This window comes from Astatotilapia calliptera, chromosome 16 (genome assembly GCF_900246225.1).
Source record: "Astatotilapia calliptera chromosome 16, fAstCal1.2, whole genome shotgun sequence".
Classification (NCBI taxonomy): domain Eukaryota; kingdom Metazoa; phylum Chordata; class Actinopteri; order Cichliformes; family Cichlidae; genus Astatotilapia; species Astatotilapia calliptera.
Window position 1 is genome coordinate 23,637,713 of NC_039317.1, and position 19,634 is coordinate 23,657,346.

Genomic DNA, 19,634 nt, shown 5'->3' on the forward strand with positions numbered 1-19,634 from the left:
TAACTATTAAAAAAGCTTTTGTTTTTGTTTCTTTGTTATTGGATATGTTTTCAGTGTTTGTTCCACTTGATTGCCTAAATTGGCCAGTACCAAAATGATCAATACTTGGTTTGTTTGTTATTTTGTATCCTGGTGCTTCATTAGAGCTTGAGTTTAGTTGACCGCTTTTAAGGGTCTAGAACTATACTTGACTTTGGAAAAAGTATTTTATTTGGGGAGTGGAAATAAAGCCCTGTTCCAAAACCTACTACACGACTCACACATGGTGGCAGTGCAGTGATCAGCCACCTTTCTCTTTTTATAACTATAATTTTTCTACTTTTTTTGTTTCTAATATGGCACCAGATGCAGTGGATGAAGATATCAACTAGCTAACATTAAAGGAACTAGCCACAATCATCCGGGCCTTGATGCCACAGCAGGAGGTCAAATTGAAACAAGAGTCTAGGACAAAAACTGTTTTTAAGGCAATTCAGCAGTTTTAGCTCTTACAGAAGAAAGCACAGGCTTGCTCTTCCCAGAGACCACTTCAGCTGATCCAGAACCACAGGAAGTTGTGATCTGGTGGTAAACCACCACCAGGTCCAAGATAAGACACCCTCCACAAAATAAGAGAGCCAGTATTCCCACAGGTCAGTCAAAAAGCTCATGAGCCAAGGTTACAAAAATTTGCAGAAAATACTGAGCCTTCTGTCCTCCTTACCTTTGAGAAAATTAGAGCCTGTAGAAATATGACTGGGTTTCCTGCCTCATTCTTCTGTTGAGGCTGGAGGTGCTGGACTATACAAGGATGCTGATGAGTCAGTTGCTGAATGTTGAGGCTGCAGACGTGACCTTTTCCTGTGGTGCTGGGAGATCTGCCTGTTCTTTATAAGTTGTTAAAAATCAATACAAAGCTTTAATCCTGCTGGCTGTTACTGAGACCAAAGTTAACGGTCAACGTGATCACTTCCCAACTTATCACATCTTACTTATGTTTGATGCTAAGGAATCAGCCTGGAAAGTCTCAGCTGAGGTTGCTCCAGATGTTCCCTCGAGACTTCAGATGCAGCAAAATGAACCAAACTTGTCAGCCATCTTGTTAAGAACTAAAGAGAGACAGTCTGTTGTTGATGCTGAGTGCAGGGAGGAGTTTTCCCCAACAGAGACATCATTAACCATTACCATTGCAGCGGAACAAGAAATGATAGTTATACAAGCAGGGGATATCACACCCACTACACCTGGCTTGTAGCCACAGCCATAGGAAGTGACTGGACAAGGACATGACCACTGCGACCACTAAACATTATTTCAGTCACCCGGGATTGTGCTCAGATGTTGCTGTTTTGTATGACTGGTCCCCATTGTCAGATGCCAAATGCCCCCACCCACCTAACAGATCCTTGAAATGACAACTCTGCTCCTGAATCTGGGTGTGATGGCCACATTTGCAGTCAGAGCCATAATGAGCAACCTTATCCCAACAACTGACAGTGTCTGATTTCATGTATCGCACTCTTAGTTATTAAGCTTTGTAAAACACTAGATGTATTTTTAGCACACGTTTAGCTAACTTTTGTATATTAAAAAGTGCGCTCTGATCAGCCAGTTTTTAGACAAAGCTATGGACTTTGTCTTAGATCAGATTTTGTTTCAACATGACTTTGCACCACTGCACAAAGCAAGGTCCATAATGACATGGATGTGTGGAAGAACTTGACTGGCCTGCACAGAGTCCTGACCTCAACCCAAAAGAACACCTTTGGGATGAATTAGAGCAGAGACTCTCACCCCCATTCTCTGCGACCTGCTGGAGCGGGGGGGCTAGGAGGAGGAGTTGGCCGTCCGACTGCGGTCTGGAGTGTGGGGCCTCCCTGCTGCTGCGGAGTCGGGGCACGGCTGGCTGCCAGCGGAGCTCACGGGCGCGTCACTGCAACTCCCCCTGGCTTCTGCTCCGCGGCTGCTGAGTGAGCCCTCATCTGGGACTCTCCTCAGCTCTTTCTGGGACAGTGGCGCGGCTGCCCCTCTGTTGGTCTTCCTTGGTCTCTTGTGTTCTGGGGGCCTCTGGATGTCTGGAGTTTTGATCTCCTCCATACCTGCTTCATGCCCTGGAGGACAGGGCTGTGGCCCCCCCACACCCTCTAGCAGATCATTACATGAAGGAACCTTTTAAAAAACAAAAAACAAGCGCGTCCATGCTCACAGGTGTACACACAGGTGATCACACCCACAAACTACACCCTTTTTGGCTCCTACCTCAAAGCACACTGTGTTCTGTTGATCTTATGTGCTGCACAATAATGTTTAATATTTAGTATTTACTGTCATATTCCCATATATCATTGTGATGTTGTTTATTCTATTACTCTTGTTCTCTTCTGCTTGTTTTCGTTTTTCTTTCTCAGCAGGTGACCCAGGTGATTGATATATGCATTTTTTTTCTGCTCATTCTGTTGGTTTTTGTCTTTTGCCCTTCTCCCCCGTCCCTCTTCTCAGCTGTTTCTCTTTCCCTCTTTCTTTCTCCCCTTCTTTCCCCCAGTCAAGTCTGTCCCGTATTCAGTAAGTGAAAATAAAATAAACAATAAAAGGTGAATCAAATGGACCATTACGGCAAGGCTGGGATGGTCAATTTGGTAAAGTAAATCCGTTGGGCATCTTTCTTTGCCTTTAGACAACAATTCTGATGGCAAAAGAGCCAAACGGGACAGGCAAAAAAAAAAAAAAAAAAAAAAAAAAGAGCAGAGACTGTGAGCCATCCTGGCTGAGTTTGTGTTTAAAGCCATGTCCTCATGCTTAATCTAATTGGTTCCTCAAACAGCCACAAATGTCATAATACCAGCATCGCATGTTTTGTAGGCCTCAGGCTGACTGAACATTTTTTTGTAAATGTAAATATTACATTTTGATGATGAGTAGGAAAAAAGGTAGCAGAATATCCTAAACTTGATTTTAAACCTTCCATTTAAGGTTCATTGTAGTAAGGAAATTGCAGGTTTATCTAGGGAAAGAAAAAAAACAAACAAAAAGGGCTCAGCTTGAATTTTTTTTTATTTTAAACAACTTGCAATGTGCGCAAGACATGCTCTAGTGGATCATGAGCACATGGAGAACAAACAGGCTTTGACACAAGTACAAATGACAAAGTGTCAGCAAAACTTGGACATCCTCTGAGCAAGTAAATGTCAAGAACAGTCTGTACAGTAATTAGTAAGGTTGAAGAAATTTACCTGTCACTACAATTGGTCTGTAAAAGCAAGAGAAACGTCATCATAGTACACTTTTACAAATGCATCCAAGAAACTGCTTTATCAAAGATTTGTGAAGTGTTGAGGAAACTAGACAGGCCTCAAATCCATCACTTGCACTCTAGATCAACATCTGACTGTGAAAGAGCAAGTACACTACCTGCAGAGTTGGGTTTAATACATCAAGCCTTCAAACAAATCAAATCACGTCATTCAACTTCAAAAGCAAAAATGTTCTTTGAATTGTACACAAAAGTAATTCTTTAACTAAAACTATGTGCTGTTATTCAAAGTTGACACAGTCACAGAGAGCTGTTTGTGTTTTTCTCTGAACCATTATCAGCAACAAAGCCAATACATAAGCAGTACTTAACAACAACAAAAAAATGATAACAAAACCAGTCATTGTACCTTACAGTCTTAAAGCAGGTATGCGTTTCATCATTTGAGAATTCTCTCCCCCCCACTGTAATTGAGCAGCAGCCATTTGTTATGGCTGGTAGTCACCTTTACAGTGTTCGGCAGCTACTGTAACATGCAAGTGCTTGTTAGAACAAACCTTATGTATATTAATATCAGATCCTGTGTCTTATTTTCTAAAAATCTGACTACAAATCTGGACAAAAATAATAATAATAATCATGTCTGAACTCTCGGTTACTCACTGATCCGTCACAGTCATTGTTTTATGTTTTAATGAGAGAACAGACTGTCGATGTAATAACCTGTGGACCAGGATATAGCCTTTAACTTAAATTTGTCCAATCACCCCTTTAAAACTCACTTTTTTAGAATTAATTTTTAGATTTATGTTTTAGTGTACTTCAATCCAGTTTATACATTTTACTTCACACACAAATAATTTTCCAGGAAAGGGAAAAAAGGTCAAGTTTATATTTTGCATCACTAATTTTTGTGAACATGCTACACTGATTATAGTGAAAATTTAGGTTGTCAACAACATCAATCTGAGAACAACTTGGGTAAAAATCCACAGCAACAACTAAGGTTCACCTGCATATGCAGTCTGTAAAGTTGGGACGTTCTTCACCTAACTGAGGAACCAAAAGTATCTAATCTTCTCTGAAACTTGCTGAACTTGAAATGTCAGTCCAGAAATGGTGAGTACAAATGAATAAAATGATAACTGTCATCCATGAGTTTAGCGCCGTGTGGAGTGGCTCCTATCCCTGCTGTTGCTGTGTCTCCTGTATCGTCGACTATGACTGTGACTCCTCCGGTCCCTGCTCCTGCCACTGCCTCTGCGATGACTATGCCTGTGACTCCTCCCTCTGCTGGAACTCCTCTCAGTGCTGCTCCAGCTCCTCTCTCTGCTGGAGCTTATGCTCCTGCTCCTGCTGCAGTGGCTGTGGCTATATCTCCTCCTGCTCCTATGATGACTGTAGCTCCTCCTTCGGTGGCTGCAGCTCCTTCTCCTCCTGCTGTGTGACCGTTGCCTCCTTCCTCGGCTGTGAGAGCTCCTTTCCCTGTGGGAATGGTCTCGTGCTCGTTCCCTGCTGCGCTTGCTGCTAAACACTTCTTCCCTTCTTCCCTCCCGGTCCTTTTTTCTGTCCTCCCCTTCTCTCCTTTCTTCCATTAATTTATTCTTCCCTGAAACTCGGGAGTGAGCACCAGATTTGGACATCTGCTTTTCTTTGCTTTCAGCTGCCTTCAATCCATTCACCCCACTCAGGACCCCAAGTATCACATCATCTGGATTACAGATATCCTCAGTCACTTCAGGGCCACTCTGATCCTGGATGCCTGCAGCTTTGCTGCTGTTTTTCTTCAGCAAGTTGGAAAGCAGTCGCTCCCTGAGCTCCTTCTCTCTCCGCTGTAGCTCCAGTGCTCGCTCTTTCTCCACCTCCACCCTCCGCAGCTCCTCCTCTTGCTTGCGGCGACAGGCCTCCAACTGCTGAAGACGGGCCAATTCCTCCTCCTGTCGAGCTTTCTCCTTCCTCTCCTGCACTTCACGCTCAGCCCTTTCTTTCTTCTGCTGCTCCTGTTTCAAAGCCTGATGAGGAGAACACAAAAGAAAAGATAAACGAAAGCATATGATTTAGGAGTCGGTTGGGGGGGAAGTATCACAGGAGTAACACTTTCCCAGGAGTTGTATTGTGCAAGTCCCAACACATGCAGTACTCTGGTTGTCAAAATGAAATCCAAATTAGAGACATTAGTCATCAGCATTTTACTTTTTCTGTCCCAATGTATCAAAGTCCTATATGAGGTCCTCAAATGCTTTTCTGATGTCTTGTACCTTTAATAAGTGTGAAAATCCTAAACTCAACAGCAAACCCTTTTTTGAAGGGTTATATGCCATGTGTATTTGTGGCTGTGAACTTGTAGTGGGCTTAGTAATAAATTTCACATCTATGCAAGAAGAAAAACAGCACCTTTCCTAAAAAATAAAATTATTCCTTTATGCTGACATGGTCGAGTCAACTTTTATTAGGCAACAGAAACTTTGCGTGATTCGCAGTTCAAAACAACCCTAACTGATTCTATACCAGTGCTCTGTGCAATCTCCCATTTCATCCTCTGTCTGAAACAAGACGCTTTAGCACCTCTTGCTTTAATATTACCCACTCTTTAATGCTGAGACTTTGTTTGCAACTCCAATTGAAACCACAGCATACAAACGCATCACTCTATGTTCCTTGTAATAGTACTTTAAAAAAAAAAAAAAAAAACTCTTGGTGTGATCCGAAGCTGTGCAAACAACAGACAGAACAAAACTGGGTTGGGGATATTACATCAAACACGCATACCCGGTGTATTTTCAGGATACCACAACTTTTTTCTGATTGGCTGCCCCTCACAAGCATTAGATAGGGGTGCTGCTCACAGCCAGAGCTGTGTGCCTAAGATCAGCGGTCCCCAACCATTTTTGTGCAACGGACCAGTTTATGTCTGACAATATTTTCACAGACCAGCCTTTAAGGTGTCGCGGATAAATACAACAAAAGAAAACCAGTATCGGTACTAAAAAAAAAAAAAAAAGAAAGAAGAAGATTTATTCATAACACAGGGGAAAAGACCCAGGGAAACCGAGTTAACGATAAAAACGGTTAAAAACATAATGATAGAAACCGATAAAAACCCAGAAATCCATAGATTTCACACCCGAGCCTCAACTCTCGCGGCCCGGTACCAAACAACAGGTCTGTGGCCCGGGGGTTGGGGACCACTGGCTAAAATGATAATATTAAGGATAATCACTGTCACTACTACCAAACAGCCAAGAATAGCAAAAAATGTCTGAAAGAGAGCAGCCTGGCTGGCTCTGTCACATGTGGATTACTTGCAAATATGCCAATCTCACCATTTGAAACTTCTGCAATTAATAATATAAGCTTCCACTATTATAATCACTCTCAGAAACAAAAATGGAAAAGCAAGATAGTTACATTTTAAAGATCCAACATGAATACTCATATGGGGACAGACATTTAAAGTTGAGCTGTACACACTGCAGAAGTCTTAAATATTGATTAAGCTATTGGGGTTCAACAATAAAACGCAACATTCTGCTGGACCATTGTCAGGGACTGCAGAGTACTTATTCAGATGCGTATAGTGTTGCATTGTGTAAATTGATACCTTAGCCCTGGCCAGCAGCTCAGCAATGAGCCGTATCGATTCCAAGTTGCGCTGAGCCAACAGCAGTCTCCTCTCTTCCAAGGCAATCTTCATCTGCAGCTTCTTCTGCTCCTCCTCTTGCTGACGCCTCACTTTCTTCAGATTCTTGCGCTCCTCCCTCTCTCGCAACTTTTGCTCTCGCTTCCGTAATCTTTCCTCCTTCTTCCTTTCCCTCTCCTCCTCTTCCAATTCCTTTTGTTTCCTGAAAAAGTGGTTTAATATGCTCTGTGAATATTTATTGTTAACTTTTTGTCAACTCTTATCAAACCAGGTGATGAAGTTGTTCATTTAAAAGCCACCAACTCCATCAAATACTGAAAATCAATCCCCCAATTTATTTATTTTTTTATTCCTCATATTAAGTTGTTTAAACAGAATTTCTATTTTTTTTCCCCCTAACATTTTTTCTGTTTAACTTTTCAATATAGTCCAATTTTAGTCCATGTTCCTATGTAGGCTTCCATCATACCTCTCTTCTTCCTTACGCCGCTCCTCTTTTTCCTTCTCTCGTTGTTTCTGCTCCTCTCTCTGCCTCTCCAGCTCCTGCAACTTCATCCTCTCTAGGTTTCTCTTCTTCACAGAAGCATCGCTAAGGTGCTTGCTTGTGTCAAAGGTCACCTGAGGATAAGAAACGCACATCATATGAAGGTTAATTGTCACAACAGCTTTTCATATCGAAACAGCTGAGCACTTCAGTTGACGTCATTGGTTTGACTGAATGTAGCTATTAAACTAAATGGTCTTTGTTTTGGTAAAATTATACACACAAAAAACCCCAAAACAAAAGTATTTAAATTTTTATTAATTCAGTACTTTAACCAACTTTGGAGGGGATAGTGGCTAAAGCAAAACAAAATATCATCCAAGAATACCAGATTGATTGGGTTGGGTTGTATGGAAGCCCCAAACGCAATTTCATTGTTCTTGACAATGACAATAAATAAATAAATACTAAATACTAACCCATTGGTGAGTTTAAGGGCTTATTCAAGTGCTTCACACATTTCAGAGTGGTTTACTATGACTACAACATTTTATAACCATGCTTAGTCAGGAACAGTCATTCCAGCTCTTCATTTGAAAGCTAAAAATATTACATCCATGGCAGATTACTGTGGCGACACAGATTTTAAATAAATGAATAATGAACAAATATTCCAGTGACACAGCTACAAATACAACATCTTTTCTGCTCTACAAGTTTTAAGCTATTGTCACAGTACATTTAACATTTTCATATAAGAAGAAAAAAAAAGCTACACTCACTGGTAGCCTGAATGGAAAAGGAGGTTCTTTATATTACATAGAATCATTCATTTATCAGCATGTTTATCAAACAAACCTCCCAAGGCTGCATGGTTAATACAACCATATTTGAAAGGGCACTGCATTAGAACACCTTAATAATGAGTTGAACTCCAGTTCTCTCAAAACCCTGGCATTTAAAGTTTGTACGAAGAAATTTCTCTCCCAGCAGTGACTGAACATAATTAAGAAAACAACATTTTAGGAGATGGATTAAAAAAAAAGTCCTGGAATGATTGGTTTGATCAATTAAGAGGTAGAAAATAAAAGCAGCTTTAATATGTGTAGGCAGAGGCTTGACACTACTGTAGTCTGCAGTACCTTGATGTTGCAAGCCACGGCTTTTCCATCATCTCCTTTCAGCATCAGCTTCATGCTGCGCATAGTGTCCATGGCTTTCGTGAAGCCACAGTATTCCTGATACTGGACATACGCTTCAAAGTTCAGATGGCCCCCAAAGCTGAATGTGCTGAAGTTCTTGCCCATCATTTCCTCTCTATATGGGTCCAGCATGGGAATGTCAACATTTCGTACCTTAAAAAAAAAAAAAAAAAAATACTAATGTCTTAACTTTTTATTTCGACATTTATTAGTTTCTTGTTGTTTAGTTAGGCACTGCTTATATCTTCTTCTTTTTTAAAATTGTGAACTAAAAATGTGAATATTAAAAGCTTAATTTCCTTTTAGCTACACAGAAACATGAATGTGAATCACCTTGCCGAATGTCTGGAAAACTGCAACGAGGGCTTCTTCTGAGGGCCGATCTGGGTACTGGCTGTCCTTCTGACTGAACCAGCGGCAAGGAAGCCCTTCTAGGTGGATGGTGTCAGGCCTCTCACCTGGTAGCGTCTCATTCATGTCTTTGGCATCACGGAAAAAAGAATCCCAATCGTGACGTGTCGGGAAGTCCACTTTATTTTCTACTGCACGAACCTTAATGATGAGAGGGTGACATAAATATACTCTGCTGTCGGTTTATTAGTGCAATTAAATTCAACCTGTAATCAATCTATGGTAGATAATGTTATAATACTTAGAACTAGCTGCCTTGCCTTTGGATAGTTGTTTATTTTCAAGGTAATTTCTTTGAGCTGCCAAATTACAATGTATTGACAAAGAGTTACAAACATTCAGAACATTTAAGTAGCAACAACAAACTCCAGTGACTCCAATAACCATGCAGTTACTAATTATAAGTACTGCAATGCTCTACATTTGTTCACCCTTACCTTCAGTACATCAGTAAAGCCACTGAGTTTGATGCTCTTCCCATCCAAACGACTTAGCAGGCTCTTGACTACAGTTTTGTTTTCCACTTCACCTTCAAAGCGGATGAAGTCCATTGTGCTCTTGGAGATTCGCAAGACTGAAAACTGCTCCGGAGCCACCATGGCCTTCACCCGCTCCATTACCTCCCAGTTGGAGATGCTTTTGCCTGGCAGCTTGAGCTGGGGCAAAGCCACGCTGATGGTCATTTTGGCAATAGGCTTGAGGTACAGGTTGTAGTCAGCAGAGAGGCACACTGCCTCTGTGGTATCATGTACAATGGTGGTCATTGCTGCAGAGACACAGAAGCTGGTTACACAAACGTTAGCAAACTCAATGTAACATTAGCTGAAAGCTAACGCTAAAGTCTTCGCTTCATCCCGAAGGACGGCAGGCTAGAAAGCTATGAACTTAACTAAACAGCGATCTGGTTAACGTGATTAATTTAACGTTATTACGTGCAAACTGCGCATTATTATTTGTTTACTGATTGTTATTATTTGTTAACGTTACGGTTTTTACGAGTTTGGTCCTAAAACATCACCGCTTTAGACAACAACATGCTAACGTCAGCTAGCACAGAAGATAACAGACTAGTCACAACCTACCAAAATCACTTAGCCCCCCTGTAAAAACCGAAAATGCAAAACACAACAAACACACTGTTGTAATTTAAGGTGAGCCATACACTTGAGAGGCATACAGAAAATCCAACTACATGCTACTTCCGAACGCAATGAACTCCGACCTTCTACAGAAGCCTATACCAGCGCCCACAGCGACACCACATGGATGAATATGGCGGTGAGAAAAATGGAAAAAGATCTCTTAAATTGAATTCAGTTTAATATTAATATTCATAGCAATTTTCTTCTTGGGCTGCCTGGTCGCCGGGACAGTGAATCATTTGTCTCCATTGCACCCATTTCCTAGCATGTTCTTTTTTTTTCTTTTTCTTTTTTTTTTTAAAATTAGATAAATTCAACAAAATGCACAATATATTATACATTAAGAAAATACAAATTTCAACCTTTGTACAAAGAAAAAGAAGATACAAAGACGGGGTCATAAAAGTTAACAGAGTACTAACTCACTAAATCAAAATCTTCCGAAAAGGAAACAAAAAAATGCAGCCTTTTTCTTTTTAACTAAAGTCAAAGATTTAACCATCAGGTTTAGGTTGTTTTTCCAGTAAAGTAGGGTTGAAGTAGGGTATAATCTTTTAATATGTAATTACGTCTAAGCAAATTTGGAGAATAAAGACTCCTTAATGAAGATCTCAGAAATGTATTATTGCATTTAACATCACAAAACTGAATACCATCTATATATAATTGCCTTAACTTGGGGGAGATGTCAGAATATACTATATCACTTACGATTATGTTTTTAAGTGACAATGGAATGGATTTTATAACCCGATTAAAATTACTTTTAGAACATTGGATATTAAATTTTTGCCAAAAATCGTGATGTCAGAGCATGTCCCTCCTCATCTACAAAATGAGCAATTGCCCAAACACCTTTCTAGAACCAATCTTGAATAAAAATAGATTTTCTATTCATCAGTATATATCTGTTGTTCCAAATCGGGCTGTTATGTAGAGTGAAATTATGTTTAAATATAATTTTCCAATACAGAAGGACCTGTTTATGGAATTCAGAGAGTTTAACAGGTAGCTTAGTAATTTCAAAGTCACATTTGAGGAGAAAATCGATACCCCCAGTTTGTTAAAGACCTTACTTGGTATAAGAAACCAAATGGAGTGAGGATTATTTAAAAAGGATTTTAACCATTTAAGTTTCAAAACACCATTCATTATATCAAAGTCCTAGCATGTTCTTCTGCTTCAACAACTCAAGGCTTTTCGTAGAAGGTATAGCAACCTGGGAGTTTGTCTTCAAACAGCAACCATAATCTCCACCCTTTGGCTTTTGTCTCAAACTAGTATTTCAACTTTTTTTTCTCAAAATACATTTTTGACTTTATTCTCAAAATTGTCAGCAATATTTTTTTTCTTAATAAGGCCCTCCTGCCTGGGAGCTCCATGTTCAACATCATATGTCCAATATGTCCACTCTCCCTCCTCTGCACATGTCTAAGTCAGCCTTGCCTCTCTAACTTTGTGCTCAACCTGAGGTCTCCCTCTGACGTGCTCATTTCTAATCCTCTCCATCTTCTCAACGAAAATCTTAACTTCTTCAGCTCTGGCACTTTTGCCTTGGCCTCCTGTCTTTTTGTAATGTCACCATTTCGAAACTAAGCATCATAACAGGTCTCACTACCATCTTGTTAAATCTTGCCTTTCATTGGTTGACACCAGGTATTTAAACCTATCTACCATCAGTACCTCTCCTCCTTGTATGTTCATGGGGTACATGGCGGTCTGATGATTAGTGCTGTCGGCTCACAGCAAGAAGGGTTTGAATCCAGTCTGGAGCCTTTCTGTGTGGAGTTTGCAGTTCTCACAGAGAGAGAGAGTATGCATGGTTTCTCTTTGAGTACTCAGCTTCCTTCCACTGAGACCTTTTCTGACGAGGCTTCAGGGAACAGTAGATGGGTCAGATGCATCTGTGAGGTCTTTTTTTTTAACCGGGCTCACAAATTATTCAAGACTTTTGGTGTAAATAACCAAGGTTTATAGATACATATATATTAGCAGTATTTAAAAAGAGAAAGAACACACACCCTGCTATATATTTCAGAACACACATAATTAATACATAATAGAAACTTTGGCAATTGATTGTAATCGCCTGCAATTTAATTACTTATTAGCAAATCGCTGATATGGTTTATGCAAAAAAAATGTTGATCAGTACCAAAAAATGGTTCAGGCTGGATTCACTGTCTTTTTTTATATCTGCCACAAGACAAACAGCACTCTGATGACAGTACACATTTGTTACTCACTTGATATCTATTTGGCACTGTTTGTGACTCATTAGGGTTTGTCTGAAAGCCATCATCACTGTGGTAACTGTGTGAGATAAAAATGGACTGGACTTGGATTGGTCCAACAGTTGGAGGCCCCAGGCTAAAAAGTTGGCACAGTTTCCCTGAAAGGATGGCAGAGGAATTTGCATAATAGGCATTACTCCCTTCACTGTGCATGTAGGTCAGTTACTGCAGTCAAAAAGGCTCTCTATCCTGTCCTGATCAGCAGTCATCCGGTAGATAGCCTGCCTAAGGCAAATCTGGATTCTACATAACCAGAAAAAAAGCACGTCACTTCTGACCTCTATAAATCATTATTTGACTTCTAGACCAGGGAAACCCCAGAGATTACAGAATCATCAAAGGAGCTGTCTTAAGAGCATTCAGTTTTATATAAGAAACATATTGTGTGATACACTGTGACTGTTTACATGTAATCCAGCTTTTATATGGTTGGTTTGATCTGGGAAACACGAAGCAGAGAACAGACAGGGTGCCAGCAGGACATCAGAGCAACAAGAGGATTGGCAGATCTGTAGTAATCTGTTCAGGCTCAGGCACTGAGAAATGTATCGTATCCCCCACACACATATGAAAGCTTGTGGGCACTAAATTCCTCTGTACTCTATACTTTCTCTAACCAATGACAAAAATAGCATAGCAGGGAAACACAAAACTGATTGTCCTCTTAGGTTCTCTTAAGTATATTAAGATAAACACGATAAAATCTGATTTTCAAGTATTTGCAAAAATGGATTAAATAGAGTTTATATCCCAACAACAGCAGTGTTGACTTTAGGTCAGTCTGCATAACAAGAGGTGCAAAATAAGAACTGGATACTAATCTGTCTGGTGGGCCATGTGGACAGGAAGTTGTGGATATACTGTAAATGCCAGAGCAAAGCTGGGGTCGTCAGATCATCAATTATTCAGCACCAACAGGCAAGGACAATCAGCTGGTGTCAGCAGGAAGGGCGGATGAAGCGACTCGCTTCAATTGTATTTTTAATCTATTCTGGTAACGTTAACATGAGTATTCACAGCTGCTCTTTACATTTTAAACCTTCTCATTATTACCGAGGCTGTTTCTTTATACAGTCATTGCATCAATGGGACAATACAGCGTAGTTGACAAACTTAAAAACTTTAGATTATGCAAATAAAAACAAAACTTCTTTATTTCACATTTATGGATAAGACATTAATCCAAAAACAAAAGTGGCTCGTTAACAGTGATTTCACACCACACAATCACTTCACAGCATTTTACAATGAAAACACATTTTCTTTATATAGACATAAGAATCAACAGTGTGCTGCATTTCCATTTCCTCTACTCATGCCGCTGAGAAAATGACATAAAATCTCTACATCAAAAGTGTCAAGACATAGAATGACACGAATCTCCGTGATAAAAGTACAAATGCTACAAATTAGTAACAGAACATTCATGAAATTTGGGAGGAAGAAAGGTTCACATATTTGGGAAACCACTTGAGAAATCGCTGCTAAACCTATGGCACATTCTGGCCAGAGTCCTTAGAGAAAACGGAGCTTGATGAATAGATGACAGTGTGCATGCAAAGTCAGACTAATATATGGGAACAATATTGACTTTGTCTCAGTTTCATATGATGTCGTGGTTTCCGGCGGATATCTATGACCGTGGTTGCCTGAACCTTTACCCTTATGAACCAATGAATCCTGTGTCACATTTTTGGAGTAAATATAGAAATGAAATGTCAGATAACAAAGCAAAACTCTGCAACTGACATTCAGAGAGCAATATCTAAATATCAGTGTCTGAACATTTGCATACACACCACACACAAAGCAATGTAGAAACAAGTGAATTAGCTTCAGAAAATTTGAGGTACGTTATCGGCAGTAGAAAAATGTGTATAAAGTTGGTGACTGTGCTTCTACTAATCTGTGTTTTTGTATAGCTAATTGGAAACAATTAAACAATTCTTAGCAACATCTCCCCATTAGTGAACCTAACTCTTTTTGGCTCCAACTTTAAATAAACAAAAATGAATGGAGAAATAACTTACCAAGCCCCTTTTGAATATCAGTTAATTTTGCATTTAAACAGGTAAAAATCTGATCCCCTTTTGATGTTATGCCTAGAATTTTAAAAAATAGATATGATCTGGGACCCAAATGGATTTTTCTACTACCAATTTTTAAAAAGTGACAAGTGCAAACATGATGACTGTACACTGTTGCTCGTTATAAAAAAAAAAATCTGCGATTTCAACTGTCTGAATATTAAAATCTGCCACTTTAAAAAATAAAATATTTGTTCACATTACAGGAATGTACTAAAAAAAACGTCAGCACCATCTAATTTCAGACTAATAGTGTGTGTAAATATATATTACTCTGCAAACAGAAACGCGGTGAGGAAACAAACCAAAGTGCTTCAAAGTGAAAACTTTCTACAATACTGCTTGTTGCTTTTGCATTTTTATGAACATAACTGTACTGTAACATATTTAAACTATGTTTGTGATGTTAGTTGTCCAAATTAAATAAAGGGGGGGAAAAAAAGTCAAAACAAAAATCAAGTTTGAAAGAATTCACAGTCTAGCCAAGGCAAATAAACTGTCACGTGACTGTACCCTTCCCTCAGTGACAAACAATAACTGCAACAGGAACAAAAATAAACTAGAATTTTAGAAAATTTTGTAAAATGTGTTAGTTTCTGCACTGTTATATTTTGTCACTAAAATATCTGACCTGTCAGATAATAAAAGATACCTATGCTACAAATAAAAACACCTGGGAGTGGTGTACAGCTCTGTGTCGCTGGCTTAGAGTGGTGTCGATTTATCCAAACAGGTTGGACAGCGGTCTCGTTCGAAGAGGACTGCTGTGTAGCTCCTCTCCTCTTCCCACCTCTCCTGTGTCCCTGAAGGAGGCGCTGTGGATGATCTGGGCTCTGTGGCGTCCTCTGTGCAGCCGGGCATTCAGTCGGCTCAAAGACGTCTTCCTCTGCATCCCCCCTTTACTCTTCCCGTTCCCCGTTCCATCTTCTGATGCCTCTGTTGGCGAATTCAGCAGCCGGAGCGGGTTCAGATTCCCTTGGAGGACTTTGGCAAATCTCCAGCCCCGACCTCTGCCGCTGCCGTTGTTCTCACTGTCTGACTCAGGTCCCGGTGAGGTGACCACTCCTTCTTCCAGCAGGTCAGCAGCTAGCGGTGGGGACAAGTACTGCATTGGTCTCCTCCCGCTGTAATCTCGAGCTTCAGGGTCTGCATCCCAGTCTGACAGCAGGACACGAACCACCTGTCAATGCAAACACACCGCATGCAAACATGAGAGGTCTCGTTTTCATGGATATTAGAAGGCGACCATGTAGCTGCATTTCTTTCCCTCTCTCTCCCCACTTTCATGTCTGTCTACACCGTCTCTATCCAATAAAGGCTAAAATGCCAAAATAATAATAATACTAATTATTAAAAAAATGAATAACTAGACATTTGAAACTTGTCCACAACTGGGTGTTCCAACAGGGCATTAATCCCAAACACAAATAAAAACTAGAAGGTGTCTGTGAAGGTTCTCAGTCATCCAGGTCATTGTAGTCTAAGGAGCTTGGAAAGGAAAGCGTCTGGACTTCTTTACATTGCTTGAACGTAAAGAAGTCCAGACGCTTTCCTTTCCAGAAAAAAAAAAAAGGGATAGAGAAAGCTAACATTAAGCTTCTGGTAAGAGCACTGATCTGTAATAGGTTCTAAATGAATCAACTCTGCACAGGAGAGTGGTCAAATATCCATATTGCTACTAAAACATGTGGTTGAGGTGCAACTTGCTAAGGAATATTGAACCAAATAACAGTGCACGTTTGAACCCCTATGTATACTTTTGGCGCTATGTGGATTGCAGAATATCTAAAATAAGCTCAAACTTCTTGTCATTAACAATATATGCTGTACAATCATTCCATCCTGGAAAAAAAGCTTCAAAGAAATCCTTAAAAAACCCAAATTACCACCTAGGATGAGTGTGTTTAAACTTGTGTTTACAACCATAGTTCAGTTAACTTGTTTTGAGCTAATGTTTCTAGCCTGGGCAGATAAAGTGTAGGTAATTATGTACTGCTTCACTGAGCAGGTGTAACACATGATACTACTCCCTGCAACCCACCTGGGTGTGTCCATGCATGGCGGCCAGGTGCAGCGGTGTGTAACCAGCACTTGATCTCACATTCACATTCACAGGTATAGTGTTCTCTTTGGCAAAGGTGAGCAGCTGAGACAGCAGCTCAGCTTTTCCCTGCTTAGCTGCCCAGTGGAGGCAGGTAAAACCAGTCACAAAGTCTCTCTTGGTCACCAGGCTGGGTTCGACAGCAAGCAGGGGCTGAAGGCTGTCCCACAGGCCGTCTGAGGCGCACAGCATCCACTCGTGCTCTAGAGGGTCCAGGGTTACTGAGGCGCAGTCCTCGTCAGTGGCTGAGGAGAGGAGGGACGCCGAGTCGCCTTCGCTCTTAACCGAGTCCCGGAGGCGTGACCCACGGTTGATCAGAGATCTCCGCACCTGACAGAACATACAATAGCCGTGGCTTTTGTTAAGATTTTTGTGTCACAGCACAAAATGTAGTCATTTAGAAATTCCCAGCAAACTGTTACTTTCCACAGAAAGCTGCCATTCAAAGAAAGAAAAAAAGAAGGGCAAAAGCAACAAATACTTAATGATAATAAAAAGCACTGTGTCCTACCTGAGGAGAACTACTCATCATCAGCTCTATGAAATTCCTGCGACTTCCTTTGGGTGTTTGGATATCTCCTATATGGTCCAGTCCCTCCAGAGCACTGTCTTCAGACAGGCAGCTGGTCAGCATGGCACGCTGTGACCCTCTAGACACCCTGCGTGCCCCTCTTGTCTGCTGGTTATGAGATCCTCCGGGTTGGGCCTGGTCGAGATCTGGCATCCCAAGAACTGGAGCTGACTCTCGTCTCCTTCTGTCTCTTAGCTTCACTTCACCTCCTCCACCAGGGGTAGGAACTCCTGTGCTGGTCTTGCTCTGGGATGGGGTTGCAGGTTTCTTATTGCCATTTGTCTGTTTGTCATTGTCCAGTGGAAAGTGGACCCCTGTAAGACCATTAATTTTTTTTGTGTTCATTCAACTTCATGCAGACTTTTGATCACATGCTGCAGAATTTAACAGGCTGTTGTTGTTATTTTTCCTCACTGGTGTCATTAGTATCCTGAACCTTAGGGATTTTGTGTTTTTGGCAGGAAATGATTCCAAATTAAATTGAATCAAACACTATTTTGTACGGTGAAAAGAAAAAGAAGCAGTATGCGTATATTGGCCTGTAAAAACAACAAAATAATTGCCAAACCTTTTATTTATTCGTGCTGTATTACAAATAAACAAGTAGACAGTACATAAACAAAAATATAGATAAAACAGCCTACGTTACACGTAAGAAAGCAATTCATGGATAAAACACGTGCGTAAAAATCACGCAAACACAATGGATCCGTCGTCCTCACCTGTTTGGTCGCCCTTATCATGATTGCCGTTGACACAGTTGTTGTCCAGCGTCTCTTGGATGTTGCCATTGCACTCCGCACCATCGTGGCCATCTACGTCTGTACGCATCACCGACGCCCCGCTGCCTTCACTGTTCAAACACACAAATTTCACGCCGTTTTCTACCTTCACGAAACCCACGCTGTCAACGATGCTTTTCAGCACCTCGCGATCCACCCCTTCCTTCGACTGTTCATTCAGCGATAGGAAATGATCGATCAGCTCCATCTGTTGGACCCTCCCTCCTCTCTCCGACAGGAACTCCTGCACGGCTTGCACTGTGCAGCGGGACGCCATCATCATCATCGTCCTCGTCCTGAACGACTCAGACAGAGCGCAAAGATCACTGGGTTATTTGCGCACGAAGGTTTAAAAATGAGCCCATTAACGCGCTCATTCGCTTAAGGAGAGGATGACAGCATCTTCTTCTCTGGCCTCCTCCTCTCCTCCATGGGAAGACCAGTGTTTAGCTCTTTCAGACAGGGGGCGCTCACATCGTCTCACAGGCAAGGGGCAAGAATCATGTTGCGTTCCAGTGCTCATCGGAAACGCGGGCTTCCCAGACGACTAGTTATTTAAAAGTGACTATAAATACTGCGTATACATAATATATAATAAAATACACATTTTTTTCCGGTCAACACACTCACAGTATTAATAATAATTGCACTGCACAATTTGAACTTTTCAAAATAATATCCAAGGTTCATCCAGATTGCATTATGTTCATCCTATTTACGGCTATCTTTCATGCCCAGCTGGAGTTTCTTTTTGCATGCAGTGAGGAAACCGGACTCAATCTCCTTGTATTTTTGCAAAAACTTGGCCAGATTAAGAGGATTCTGATCCTAAAACATTTACCTCACCTCACAAAGAAAAGTAATCCACCGCAGAACTTGATCTTTCAGTCCTTATTAAAATTTTACAAAACAACAAAAACAGGAGGTTATTTGAGTAAACAAATACACCTTAACAGTCAAGAAGTAAATTCAAGGGGAAGAGCACAAATTATTGACCTAAAAGGTGCAAATTGAACCTTAAGCTTATTAAACCTGTACTTATTTGTTATATTAAGATTTCAACCAAAATACAAAAAAGATGATACAATATGAAGAACCAAAACAGAACCAGGACAAAAATAAATGTTTCTTTTAAACAATGGAAATCATTCTGTTCCACATTTTTACATTTGTTTACGATCTGATTTTTAGACTGTTTTTAAAATGACATAGTGAACAGAACAATCGTAATTCCTCATTACAGTTACTCACATTTACCCATATAACAGATACACCTTGTATTTGTTTTTAAATTGTCCTGGCCCTGTTCTTAGTTAACATGCTTTCCCTCTAATTTAAAACCTCCAAATACAGTTTAGAAGGAGATTTTTTGTGCTTTGTACAATATCGGTGGAGTCCGGAGCTCAATGAAACAGTAGAATTTTAAGGCATGCAATTTAATGGATATTCTAATCCCTTGATCATAATAATCTGATAATATTTAATCTATTTATAATTGCTTTAGCTTTCTTCTGTAGCATATAAACCGGATTAGTTAGTTGGTCTTACATGCATTTCCCCATAGCTATACACAGCAGATCCTATATGGAACAGTTTTAAATGAATATGATATATATAATGATTTTTCATTTCGTTATTTTATTATAATAATCACACCTCAAAAAAATCTAATTTCATACATTTTAATGTTT

General features: G+C 40.3%; 2 protein-coding genes across 2 annotated transcripts; both read right to left on the bottom strand.

The window, feature by feature from the left end:
* Nucleotides 1-3,012: 3,012 nt before the first annotated feature.
* On the bottom strand, nucleotides 3,013-10,200 carry akap17a (A kinase (PRKA) anchor protein 17A). The gene is made up of 8 exons (XM_026145583.1): nucleotides 10,049-10,200; nucleotides 9,404-9,732; nucleotides 9,227-9,265; nucleotides 8,889-9,107; nucleotides 8,496-8,708; nucleotides 7,339-7,487; nucleotides 6,831-7,071; nucleotides 3,013-5,241 (listed from the first exon to the last, which is right to left on the bottom strand). The coding sequence occupies exons 2-8, from the start codon at nucleotides 9,728-9,730 to the stop codon at nucleotides 4,390-4,392; spliced, it is 2,040 nt and encodes a 679-aa protein (XP_026001368.1). The 5' UTR covers nucleotides 9,731-9,732; nucleotides 10,049-10,200; the 3' UTR covers nucleotides 3,013-4,389.
* A 2,968-nt stretch (nucleotides 10,201-13,168) lies between these two features.
* sowahca (sosondowah ankyrin repeat domain family Ca) lies at nucleotides 13,169-18,438 on the bottom strand. Its single transcript, XM_026144797.1, has 4 exons — nucleotides 17,884-18,438; nucleotides 17,102-17,475; nucleotides 16,531-16,920; nucleotides 13,169-15,669 (listed from the first exon to the last, which is right to left on the bottom strand). Exons 1-4 carry the CDS (start codon nucleotides 18,227-18,229, stop codon nucleotides 15,211-15,213), a joined length of 1,569 nt encoding a protein of 522 aa, XP_026000582.1. The 5' UTR covers nucleotides 18,230-18,438; the 3' UTR covers nucleotides 13,169-15,210.
* Between the last annotated feature and the right edge of the window lie 1,196 nt (nucleotides 18,439-19,634).